The 13154-nt window shown below is 45.0% G+C and overlaps 1 protein-coding gene across 5 annotated transcripts in view; it reads left to right on the top strand.

Moving 5' to 3' along the window:
* Positions 1-13154, top strand: part of dgkza (diacylglycerol kinase, zeta a) — a 147402-nt gene that overhangs the window by 121468 nt on the left and 12780 nt on the right. For all 5 annotated transcript variants that reach the window (XM_066700619.1, XM_066700620.1, XM_066700615.1 and 2 more), the window contains 3 exons: positions 10937-10971; positions 11674-11723; positions 12924-13044. In XM_066700619.1, coding sequence (XP_066556716.1) covers positions 10937-10971; positions 11674-11723; positions 12924-13044 — 206 coding nt within the window. The remainder of the gene's footprint in view (positions 1-10936; positions 10972-11673; positions 11724-12923; positions 13045-13154) is intronic.

Genomic DNA, 13154 nt, shown 5'->3' with positions numbered 1-13154 from the left:
GTTAAAGCCGTTTATCAGCCAGGTGGTTGTCAGTCTGAGAGGAAGTGGAAGTTGCATGGTGTCTCTGCCTACAGATGAGGATGCTCCCGTGTATTTTGCATGTACAGCGGCCGTGTGACATCCGTGGCTTGCAGGCAGAGGAGAAATGAACAGTTGTTCACATTCGATTTTCTGCATATACTCTATTCCTTGCATCTCGGCTTACTGTCACGAACACTCAGCGCAGTCCTTTTTCCAATAACTTTGTGACTATAAAGTATGTTTGTTTGTAACTCGAGCGCCCGCCGATGGTGCCAAAAGAGTGGGGTGTCAGTCCGTGTACCAGGTCTGTCTCTGCGTGAGCGCAGGGAGGCAGCGCATCTCCCGGGGAGCTGTGTGGGATGGCTGGGCTCGACGGCAGAGCAAAGACGGCTTTCATGCCCGAGGATGGGGGGGCAGGGATGCGATACAGACAGCGACAGGCAACTCGGGCCCTTCGCGTGTTCGAATCAGGCCGGGCTGACGGCTCAGCCCACGGAAACATGGATGACAGGCGCCGGGGGGGGGCCGTGCCACTAAATCAGGGAAGTGAATCGACAAGGACAAGTCAGCATCAGGCGGGGGATAGACGCGGGATTTCTGTGGCTGTTGAGGGGGCAGGAGTCTCGATGCACTGTCTGAACGTGATAAAGATGGACTTCAGGACTTCAGCTCGGTGGCGCTTCGGTGACCGTAGGAATTTGCATACAAAGACTTGGCGTTCACCGGTGAAAGTTTGTTGTTGCTGTAGTAACCAGACTTGCCGCTCTGTGCTCTGTGCTGCGGTGGCTTGCATTTCCACAGAAAATAAATACACGTTTTATTACAAGCGAGTTTCCATAAGCGCCTGCTTCCAAACCTCTTATATAAGACCGAAGCTGTTAATGCAGTCTAATCTTTCCCCCCCACACTTATCAAAACAAGCACACAGCAGCAACAACAACGACGAGGACGAGGACGAGGGAATCGATTTCCACTTCAAAGGGCAATTTTTACCCTTCCAGAAAAGGCGCTGGGTCATTTTAATCCTTGTAGGATTGCAGTGGATTAGTCTGTGCTACAGTTTCTGCCAGCTGCGCTCTCAAAGGGTTAAACTAGAGGGAAACATCGTCCATGGCTTAAGGACGCCACGCTGTCACTTACTGTACTGTGAAGAGTATTGCCTGGGAAAGGTTTTCACTTTTTACAATTGGGTATTCTGTCCGCGGTCACGGCCTCAGTGTGACCATCATTCACTGTCTGTTCAAGGGCTTTTGTTCAGTGTGATTAAAACAGTTTGATTTCCTGTGCTGATAGGAAAGAGCTCCACAAGTGACTTCAGTTCCATTCCTGTTATTAGTAGCTTCACTGATGCAGGGCGGGCTTCGACACTCTGAGAGGCCGAATGCAATCTGGTGTGTGTACTGGGCTGCACTGCACAGTTGTGTAATTGTAGATGTGTATTCGGTGGCTGACGGTGAGATTAGCCGAGCTGTGTCTGACTCCAAACGCACTATGGTGGTGTCCTCGTGTGACCCCTCCTCCTTTTCCATCTGGGCTGCATTTGTGTGTTAAATAGGCTGCGCTGGAACAACAACACAAACACAGTCCTGATAATGAAGTAATGGTCTGTTTACGCCCGGCCCAGGGAGAACCCAAGGGTTTCCGTTCCATCACTGCCTGCATCGACTTCAATTTGCATCGCCGTGTTTATTGGAAAATAAGGCACATATGAGTGGCTTTGAATTTATAATGTAAATGTGGACGTCTTCTGGTGGACAGAGGAGGCATGTTGATAACCTTTAATTCAGTGGAGGTACTGTTTGCACAGATGTATTACTGGTCACATTCATTCAAATCCTGCTCGGATGGAAAGATGAATTGTGTGAAGGCAACAGTCAGTTTTAGTGTTTATTTCTTTGGGGAAGGTTCATAAACCCATTTTTCCCCATCCCGTTCACCCCAAGCGTTAGTATACTTAGCGCCAGCCAAAAAATAAACCTGCAAGGATGTTTTTTTAAAGGAAAAGAGACGGGCCCGTTTGATTCCTTTCTTTTAACATCTTCCCATTTCGCATTCTGTCGTTCTCCATGACAGCCTCTTTAAGGCTCGGTAAACAGGAGCAGCTTGATTGAGCAGTCTGGGCCGGCGGACGCTCCTGGTTGCTCAGAAGCCTCTGCCAGTTTGTCGACTTAATCCGTTCGAGTTTCGGCAGTCAGCAAACGGAGCCATATGGCGGATCTTGACACTGTTTCTCAGATTTACCTGTTTAAGCCGAGATCACACAAACAGGCAGCACAAGTATACACAGACTGTTCGTTTATTTATTTACCTACTTCCTGACTGACTTTCTTGCACATTCTGTCCATACAGTCTAGTTATAATGATATATTTTGACTGTAGATGTTATACTCTAAGCTCTGATGCTCAGCTGTTACTGGTCTGTGTGGTTTGAAAGTTCCTGAAATCCTCCGGCCTGTTGTTTATTAATGAAGCTGATTGTTCTGCGCAATTTTTCATTTCCCCACCCCTGATTGGCAAGTTATTGTTCTCCCTGACTTTCAATTATAAGTGGACTAATTTTCTGTAATTAATGTGCGATTTCCGTCTGTGTGTCTGAAATGGGCTCAGCGCGGCGGTGAGTGCTATGTCTTTGTCTTTAATGGAATAATTAGCTCCTAATCAGCAAAGTGTCAGACCGCACTTCAGAGGAGAATTACTTTAGTGAAACCGCAACAAAAAGAGGTTGTCAGCACTCTGGCTGATCAGATATATATATATTTTTGTCCAGCGAGTTATGATTATTTAAATGAGGTGCTGAAAGTGAGGAGAATGGACTCATTTAGTAATCGGCAGTTGGCGGGTTTTCCTTCTCTCAGTAAAGGAGGTTTTATTGCTCCGGGTGAAATTCGCAGCAATCAAATATTGTCGGTGTCAAGCAGGTATACATTTGTGTTGAAAGTGTAGAATCACACACCATGACTACACTTATAGATCATGTATAGAAACACAGATGTAGATAAAACATTTTCTTTTTAGAAGGAGAAAAGCATTGTTGATGTGTGTGTTTATAAATATATAGAACCCCCTGGAAATCTGCACCTTTTTCAGTCCTTGAACACTTTTTTATGAGTGACCTCTGGAAGGTTAATCGCTCAGATGCATCTTTTTAAACGCCCTTTATTTGCGAGCGATCAGTCGTGCTGTCCACGGCTGCCGTAGCTGTGACAGTGTGTGAGTTGACCTTGCTGGGTGGCTGAAGTCTGCGGAGAAGGTACGATGGTGCTGGAGCAAACACAAAAAGGCTTTGTGATCTTTCATCTACTCAACCGCGGGCAGTTTTCCTCTTTATTCTGACATTATTTGGGATCATTTTTGGCTCGTATAATTAAGAACAGAAATCCATCAGGGTGAGTTTGAATTTCACAGCACAGCCTGGTGTTTATCAATCACGTTGATGCCTACAGCTGGCCTTGTCAAGACTCTCAATCACACAGGGACAGCAGTTCATTTACCTGTCCTGCAAACGCCCTAGGCTAAGATACTGCTTGCTTGCAAATATAGACACATTTATTTATTTGTCTGTTTATGTTAAGGTTTGGGGTGGGGAAAAATGCATACTTGATTGAAGCATAAGCAAAGCTGTATCATTTTGGTAGGGTGACTTCAGAAAAAGTGAAAGGATTTGTTTTTTATTGGATTTTTTGCTCACAGTTTTGCCTCCTCATTTGACACCTGAATTTCCTTACAGGCCTAATTTCTCTGCCCAGCTTTGGGTTGGCTTTCCGTGCTTGTATTTAACAGGACAGGCCTTTCAGCTAACATAGATGATCAATAAATGATCATGTCACGTTTTGCCCATGGCACTCGTATTCGTTTCTGTGTGTTGTCAGGGCAAATGTGTTCAGAATCGTATTAGAAACAGCACTTTAGGGGTTAAGACCCAGACCGCTGTCCCGATTATGGGTGGATAAGCCTTAAGTAACTGAAAACAGATACAACCGGATTAAATGATTGCTGGAGCGACTGATTTGAGTTTTCCAGAAAAGGCCCTCGTTTGCAACATGTAATTGAAAACGAATGTGTCCATTAGAGCCGCATCTCGTGGGAAGAGACGAGAAGGATTGTGAGTCCCTAAAAGTTGAAGGCAGCTTAAGACGGATATTATTAAAAGAGACAGGATGATAGAAAGATTAATGGCGGTTAAACAAGCTAATAAAAGTGTCCGGCTCTGCTGCCGAATGTGAGGTAATTAGACCTGCCTACATTTATTTAAGGAGACGCGGGGATAACTGTCGAGGGGTTTAAAAGCCGAACATGTGGGGCGCTGTGGGATCAATATGTCCCGTAAATAAGTTTGCCTGAATTGTCAGTATCTCTCCTCAAACCAACACACCCCAACAGGGAAAACCTAGTGCACGAAATCATTATAGATTTCAGAAACTTAAAGGGATGTGTCAGTTGTTCTAGTAGATGAAAGGGTGGCTTGTGTGTGTCCGTGTGCGTGTGCGTGTGTGTGTGTGTGGTTTACAGGGAAGGAGAACAGATCTGACTATTCGCCCACGCTGGGAGGATGCTTGGCCCCATCCTCTGTAAGCGGTTGCCATTGCAATGCCGTTTGGCCACGTGTGCGTCCTGCCCTCGCGCTTCGGCCGTGGTTTGTGTTTCTGCACACAGAGTCTGTACACCGGTCACTAATTAAACCTCATCAATGCCGTCAGACATGTTGAAGTCCAGCAGTCAATAGGGGAAATGTATTTTTACACTCAGAGACGCAAAAGCTGAACCTTTGGACCTTAGAGTTGCTTTTGAAAGAAAGACATAGCTGCTGCCTTTTATAATTGGATAGTTTTAAGTAAGCAAGTCGATTTTCTATTTATATGCACCTGTAACTTGTTTTGTATTCAATGTAAATGTATATAATGTTTTTATTTCATGTTTAATAAAAACAGGAAGTAGATCAATATAATCTGCATGATAAAAATAAAGCTACTTCATGGCAACTACCAAAATATCACACACAGTTGCTTTCTCCATATTTGTATACCTGTGTATACATTTATTTACAACAACGAGAATACAAATGGCAGGTATTTACTTGTACAATGTCCCAAGGTTCAGCTTTTGTTATCATAATGGGATTGAATACAAATGACTGGACCGCTAGTTACTTAATTATCGTCTGTCCTGGTCCATTGTCCCTATTCAAAGCCTGGGCTCTTTCTGAACTTGTTGATTCTGATTGATTCAGAATAATCTGTTTTAATATACCCGGCACATTCATTAGATCCTGCCTTTGTAATCAGAGGATTGCAGTGTGGCCGTGATTCATTAATAAACCAGGTTCTGTGAGGAAGGTATTATAGTACAGCATTGATTTGGAGAGAACAAGAGGAGAGGCAGTCATTAAGGGACACAAACAGCTCGGCAGAGATAAGGAGGATTCCCAGCTGAGGTTCAAGTCCCATATTCCCTCTCTTTGTGTCTGTGTGTGTTCACAACAGCTCATTTTGCTGCAGGACATCAGATTTTTCAGAGTGATTTACGTGTTTTAGGGCAAAATTATATAATAATTATAGATCTATCTTCTATAAATTGAAGCTTCCAAAGGTGAAGGTTAGGTGAGTAAAATATTCCTAGTTTTGAGTTGTCTTCGGCTTGCTGACTTGATTTACGATCTACCGAGATTCCTTTACAGACGTCTCCAGACTTCTCCAGTGTCTTTGTGTATCATCCCTAATGTGAACACCAGATCTTGAAAAACGGAACAAACAACGTGGGGTCCGACGGTAAAAGAGGAAGCTGAGATGTTGCTGACAACCTATACTTCCTGGTATTGATGAATTGGGTACATACGTTATATATATCATCTTGGTTGATGATTTCCATGTCAAACCTGCTTTCAATAAGCAAGTCACGGTTCACGGTTCCTGGAGTGAGTGTCCGGTTTCTGCGCCATGTGTTGGAAACTCTTCATTGACAACCTGATTAAACGCATCTGATTTAAAACAGCAAAGAAGCACACATGGGGAGGAAAAAGTCTGGCTTCAACTGCCTCCAAAATAAATATTTAATTCTACCTTTGTAACAGCAAATTTACAACCCTGCAAAGCCCTGGTCTTCATGTCTTGTTAATGTCTCCCTCGGTGCTGAATTACCAGCAGAGTGGCCTGGCCTCCTCCTCTCCTGGTCCCAGCACGGTGTGTCTCAGAGACGGGCACTAAGAAAGATAAACTGCGCAGATTTACGTGCATTTCCCCGTCTGAAACCTCACATAACTCCCAATCCCAGGACCCGAGCAGCGAGGTATTTGTAATCCTCAGCGTGTGTTTATAATTCATTAATACCTTTTTTATTGCCGGGCTCCGCGATTACACATGCAGCAGCGATCGCCAGCCCTCCCTCCAACTCGCAGCCGATGTGGACTCTGAGGGCAGGACGTCGACGTGATTTAACACGAGGTTACTCTGGGCACGACTCGTCTCTTGGCAGATTCTTAACCGGGAGCGATTTCTCTTTTCTCCTTTTACTTGTGCTTAATAATTGGAGCAAAGTGTTCCAGCTTAGAAAGGGCAGAAAGCGTTGTACGTCTCACCTCTCCGAAAAAGAATCACATTGACTAAATTCCCGGGGTATTAAATGTCTATTTGAATGGCTTTCCATCTGTGGATTGACTGTAAAGAGCCTTTTCAACATTTAAACTGCCTGTGGGTTGTTTTTTGTACTTGGATGTTAAACACACAATCGTGCCGAAGGTATAGGTACTGCAAGCCCGTTACGCTCAGTATATCTTTGTTTTTCTGTTCATCATTATTTCTATAGAAAACTACTGAAATCAAGATCCATTTTCATTACAGATATTTTGCCATATTTTGCCTGTAACCCTGTGCTAAACCTGTATTGCGTTATGGCGTGCATCCAGATCTAATATGACAGTTTACACTAATTCTCAGCTGGGGAGACTCGACCGTTCCGCGCGCCGCTCTTTAATGACCGAGAGCAGTTTCAGCGCACTTTAAAAACTCTTTGAAGAACGAGACAATGTCCCTCCCGGGAACGGCCACCCCTGTCCCATCTCGAGGGGGGCGCTCCCAGGGTCTCAGCCGCCTGTTCCCCCAAGTGGGCGCCATCGTGACAGAGGCTGCTTTCTGCCGCCGCGTTTCCTCGGGAGACTCAGTAAAGTTACAGAGAGGTCATCTGCACGTACAGGAGAAATGAATGGCTGGGGAGTTTTACGACAGGGGTGAAGGAGATCGTCAATTCCTGTGCAGATTGGACGTCTCCCATGGGCGTCCGCATTCCACGGGTCCGAGTCACATTTTCAACTGAGTAATTTGCGAACGCTTTCCATATGTATCCGTTTATTTATTTATATTGGGGTATTATCGCGGGGTTGTGCTGCAGCCCTCTCCTCGGCCGCGGTCTCCGTGTTATTTAAGGCTGAGTACCCCGACGCTGAGCGCTGGTGGTGTTCCCGTCTCGGAGCTGTCAGTCTCCGTCTCTAATGAGCGCGGCGAGCTGCAGGAGGGGGGGAGCGGTGGCCGGTCATTAGCTCTGAGAAAGTACAGGCTGAGCTGCAGTCATCAGGAGAGGAGACGGCTGCCTCACTGAGTCACGGCTGCCCCGGTGTCTGTTTCCATCGGCAGAATCCATAGGAAAGCGAGGGATTTCTGTACTGAATGCAAAGCTGACGATCCTATTCATGTAGCAAGACTACTGTACTCTATTTATTTATTTATTTATATTTGTGCCTAATTTTTTCTGTCCCTTCTGAATGTGATATCGCAGTTTAACCTTAGTGCCGCAGCTCAGAGCGTGTGCCCATCCTCCGGCCACACTTCGGTCGTTTTTCACGGTCTGCCAAGGTGGCTCAGCATCACCTCGGACCGACCTCCACCCGAGCCATCTCTACCTGGCCTCTCCACGGTGCTGATTATTGGCGGTTTGCCGTGCTGTGATGGAGTGCATCCGCCCCGGCCAATTATCCCTCCCCCGCGCTGTCTTTGAGTGCAGACAACAATGTCGCACTCCCACCGGAGCCAAGGCTGTGAGCTCGGCACAATCAGGAGTCCACCGGACGCACGGCTCCTTTGATTGACACGGCAGGCAATTTATTACCGCACTATTGGTGTGATGGGGCTCCTGTGGAAGTGTCTCCTTGCGTTCTGCTGAATTTAAATGCGGACGATGCTGAAAATGAGCATCGTCCGCATTTAAATCTTGGTCTTGGCGCGTGAAGCTGTCGGACTCTGCGGTTGACTGTGGAGGTGAGCAGGCCGATGCGATGTCAGGTGTCAGGCTTTCACGGCACAGCCGGCTACCACTCGTATCTCTGACTTCCTGCTCTGAATGTCCAATGTGCCGGCGCACGTGTTTGTACTGCAACACCGAGAAACTGCCGCATCATATTTCCTTCAAGAAGAGTGAAAAATGCTCCCATGATGCATCGGGATCTTCGCTGGCCAGGCATACGTGGTTGTCTTTCACAATAAACGTGTCCTGCTTGATTGTTTCGCAGCCTTTTCCACCAGTGTCTCTATCCAAACCTGGTGATGCAAGATAAGAGCAAATTAGAGAGTTTTGGGTTTATGTTTTCTTAACTGAAGAAAGAGATGGTCACTCGCCTGGATGAGATGTTGAGCTCAGAATTAATTAAAGCCCGAAAGCCACCCCAGGACCGGAGGATGTAAACAGATATATCCATTAAGATACCAGACCGCTGATTCACACTTTAATTATCCTAACTGGATAAAGCTGGAGGAACTGAGAGTGCTTGCAGATGTGAAGGTGATCTGTAAGACTCCTCTTTGCCAAGATCAGGAATTCCTGCATGCGCTACGCTTTGTTGTGTGCACAACTTTGAAGTCAGACATAGTCCTAACGTGTTTTCCTCAGATAAAGGCTTTCGGTGAAACATTGTAGACAGCTAATGGTGGCGACACATTTTTGTGGGCTGTTTTAAAGTCTGATAACAAGGGTTAGGTCATAGATCAAGTTCAGACCGAGCTGAAATGCAGTTTATTCCGCCATAAAATTATGAACTGTAAACTGTTGCTTGGACTTTAAAGCATTCGCTTGCATATATCCTGTGAATATTGAGATACATCTATATCTTGTTGAGGTACTTTGGGTATTACTTTCATGATTCAAATTTGCAATTTCCCAGGAACGAATTCCAGGTGCTCTTGTTGTCCCTTTAACACATACTGTTGGTTGAATGTGCGGTAACTTGCTTTTGTCGAACAGGGCGAGCGTTCCTGACGTCTGGCGCAGACTAGACTCTTTTTTTTTACCCTGCGTTACAGCTGTGAGACGCGTTACTGCTCACTCGGAAACAGGCCCGGTTTACTGACCTCACGGTGTGAACATCCAATTAGCAGAACGGGTAAATCATTTACTAGCTATCCAAATTGTTAGGAGGAAATCCGTTTAATTTAAAGCTGACCATTATGAAATCCTGCTAAGCTTCTTATGGCGGCTGAAGAGAACTTAACAGAAACACTTGATGATAAGTACATGGAAACCAAATGTAATTACATATCAACTAAAATGTTGTCCTGTTCACTCAAATGTAATTAAAACATCCAAATATGTATTTTCACCAGATGCATCATATTCTCTGTCCTTCTGCATTTCAATTTTAACTTACTGTAAAACTTTTGTGTAAAATTTGCTTTTGTTTTGCAGTATAACTGAGAATTTGTATTGGCTGTATAGCAATACAAGCAGTTCCAGTTGTTGCACAGTCAATAAAGTGTTATTTAATCAAAGGAACTGAACCTGGACTGGTCATCTATACATTTATTAACAGTCACACAGCACTAACGTTCCCCATTAAGACTTTTGCTCACATTTTAAAAGAGAAAAATGTTGGCTGAGGCTGCAGTTCAGCATCCTGGGTTTGGGGTTTGATGTATTACCTGTAATGTTATGTCCACTACAATCTGCCCAGCGCTTTTTTTGCAAACGTACACACATTTTGTGATGAAGAACGCAACGCAACAGGAAGAGATCGTTTGCCCGGACAGGCGGTTCTCCCGGTCCCTAGGGTGACCTTTTCCCCGGTGCCTTCCCGGCGCCGTTTTCAGAGCCTTGAGACGCAGCAGTCCTCGAGACACTTGCCCGTCCGCTGTGCTGTATTCTCTCAGTGTCTGCTTAGAGGGGATTACTGGGAAATTGGATTCAATCAAGCCGACAGCAGGGCCTGGCGCAGCTTAACCGGCAGTGACAGAACTGTGTTGTAGCGTGGCCTGGTGTCGAGTCGGTAATCCCTCCCACGGCGTGATAGGGCAGCCGGGGGAGACTGTGAGACACCGCGGCTGACAGCACAGACTCCTGGCAGATCACTCCATCCCCAGGGCTCGGAGGAGGCTCGCCCAGGGCAGGGGACAAAGGGCAGGGGTGGCCAGAAACACGGGTCAGGACGCGCTTTCACTGGGGAATTAACCAGACAGGATTCCTTGGCGCTTTTGTTTCTGCCATCTACAAACAAAAGAATAAGTTCAGGGCCTCTTTTCTCTCTCTCTCTCTCTCTCTCTCTTCACGGTGGACTTATGCTACAACTCTTGATATGACATGGAAAGGTGTGTGCAATAGCAGCTCGGGGAGAAAATCGATGGTCTCCTATCAGAAAAAGTAAATAAATAAATAAAGGCTAGTATGTAATCTTATCCAGAAAGCACAGGTCATTAGAAATAGGTGAGTGGAACAGCCTGACAGCTTCGAGTTTCGAGCGAGTAAACAAGTTGTTTTCTGTGGTTTGATAAAATGATATTGTTGTGTTTATATCATTGATGGTTCGGTCTTTTCTGCCGTAACTATGTACACGTGTATTGTCCTCTTGTGACAGAAACCGAGGCGTTTTGATCTAAACACACCATCAGTAAGGAGATAATGAGAGCAAACATCTTAAACCTGTTTTTCTCTTGTGCCCCCCCAGGTCTGAGAAGACTGCAGTGTGCAACGCAGGCAAAGGTAAAAAGCAACATTTAAATGCTTAAAAGAAAGTGAAAAGAGATGTTGTGAAGTACAATTCTGTACATGAACTGCTAGGATTGCTCAGAGATGGTCCTGTGAAAATCCCCACTTCTTTGGGCAAAGTCTTCTTTGTTTTGCTCTGAATGCAAATCTGTAAATATCAAGTGTGCTTTTCTGTTTGACTTCCAGACAGATTATGAAATACATGCCTTTCTTGAATGTATTTTAATGATTCTCTATTAATTAACTTCTGCCAAGAGATGGTAGATGTTATTAAAGTCGCTCCTGATCTGAGATATTAACATGCGGAACATTTCCATTCTGCCGGGAGGAATACATTCGCCGGAGTTTTCTGAATTCCTGAGACACAACAATACCGTCTTCCTTTTGTTTGCCCGGATTGTATTAATTCTGTGTTCAAAGGAGGCATTGTAAAAATGACATTACGATTTCAGTCATTCAGGTATTGCTTTGCGTATCTCAGTCCCCTATCTATTCTATTTCCGGAGATTCAATTTGTTTTGTTATTTAAAAAATATACTTAGTGAGAGAAACCGGTAGGAATCCAAAGATAATTATCCTAATTATTATACACACAAATATTGCAATAAATATTGAGCTCACAGGTGGTGTTGTTTATGTTACAAAACGACACTTGTGTACTACTTAACACGAACCTGTTTGTGTCATTTTTCTTAGTTTCTGCAGACGCACTAATTGAATGTGTGAAGAACAAGGACCATCAAAAGGTGAGCACGAAACAGCGTAGCCTAGTAGTGTGAGTTTCTCGAGGCGCACTGTGATTTCTCAGGTCTGCAATGTAATTGGCACAGCTCGGCTGGTACACAACAGTTAAATCACCGTGTAAGAAGCAGTTTTTTGTGTTTCTCTCATCATGGAAAGATCCAGGGCGTCACGTTGAAAGTTACTCCATTTCCCAACTGAAAGACGTGGTTTAATGGACATTTGGAGGCCAGTCACTTGATAAATCTCCACCGACTCCAGTTGTCACCGCGGTAATTTGTTTTAATAAAAGGAAAATGATTCCGCGGTGACTGCTGCCAATGTCCTTGGCCGGCACTGTCACCGCACATGTATGTATTAAAGAGAGATAATATATGGCCTGTTTTGTGCAGCAGACCCACGGGGGGAAGAAATTGCCTACCGTGGCAAGTTCTGACAACAAAGAATTCCAGAACCTCTCGCGGTATAATAGCAGGGTGTTGAAAAGGTAATAAATTATACGTGCTGTCAAGTGACCTCAGATCAGATTCCCGATAGGAAATTAATGCCACGCACATCACAAACAGGCCCTGGAAGACGGGGACAAATATCTGCCATCACAAGTGGGTAAAAATAGTCAGTATTTCGATTCTCTCACACACACACACACACACACACACACACACACACACACGCACAAAAAGCATCACGCGGACAATGCTTCCTTGTTCCCACCCTTGCTCTTACTTTTAACAGTGAGGATTATGTTTCAGCAGAGGTAGGGAATTGTAATTTCTTGCTGTAAGCTGTACACAACAGACAGTAAATAAATGAAGTATGTGACCTTTGACAGCAGTTATGTTGTGTACAAGAGAAGCACAGTTTGGGTTCCTAGATTCAGTGAGTTGTTGGTGGAAATCATGGGGATCTTTATTTTGTGTTTATTCTACATTTGTTTTTGATCTGTACCCTTTGATTTGAGTCCTGGTGGACATGTGAGCTTAGCTTTACCAGCTGTGATTTGCCATTATTATTCTTACCACTTTGTGTTCACCCATTTAGCAAATATTGGTTTCATTAGATGAACCAATTAAAGCTATTCGTCCTATTCGGTGGACAGAAGATCCATCGCATCTCAATCGATGACCTTTGCTCAGAGGGTGAGGTGAGAGAAAGGTCCGGGTAGAGAACTGACGTGGGCGTTTGTTGCTGTTCTCCGTTGACAGCTCCGAGAGTTGCACAGGCTGGGGGGGGATCTGTCGGTGCAGGACTCGGCTGGGTGGACGCTGCTGCATCACGCTGCCGACGTCGGGAGTAAGGAGATTGTCAAGTACATCATCGACAATGGTGAGACCGACTTTCAGTCCGTTAGAAAACCTTCAGTACCTGATAACGTGTAAAATGCATTTCCTGTCAACAAACAGTCAATGGTCAACACAGCAGAAGAGAAATTGTAC

This window comes from Amia ocellicauda, chromosome 4 (assembly GCF_036373705.1).
Source record: "Amia ocellicauda isolate fAmiCal2 chromosome 4, fAmiCal2.hap1, whole genome shotgun sequence".
Classification (NCBI taxonomy): Eukaryota; Metazoa; Chordata; class Actinopteri; order Amiiformes; family Amiidae; genus Amia; species Amia ocellicauda.
Note: the sequence above shows the minus strand (reverse complement) of the source record. Positions and strands in the feature narration are given on the sequence as shown.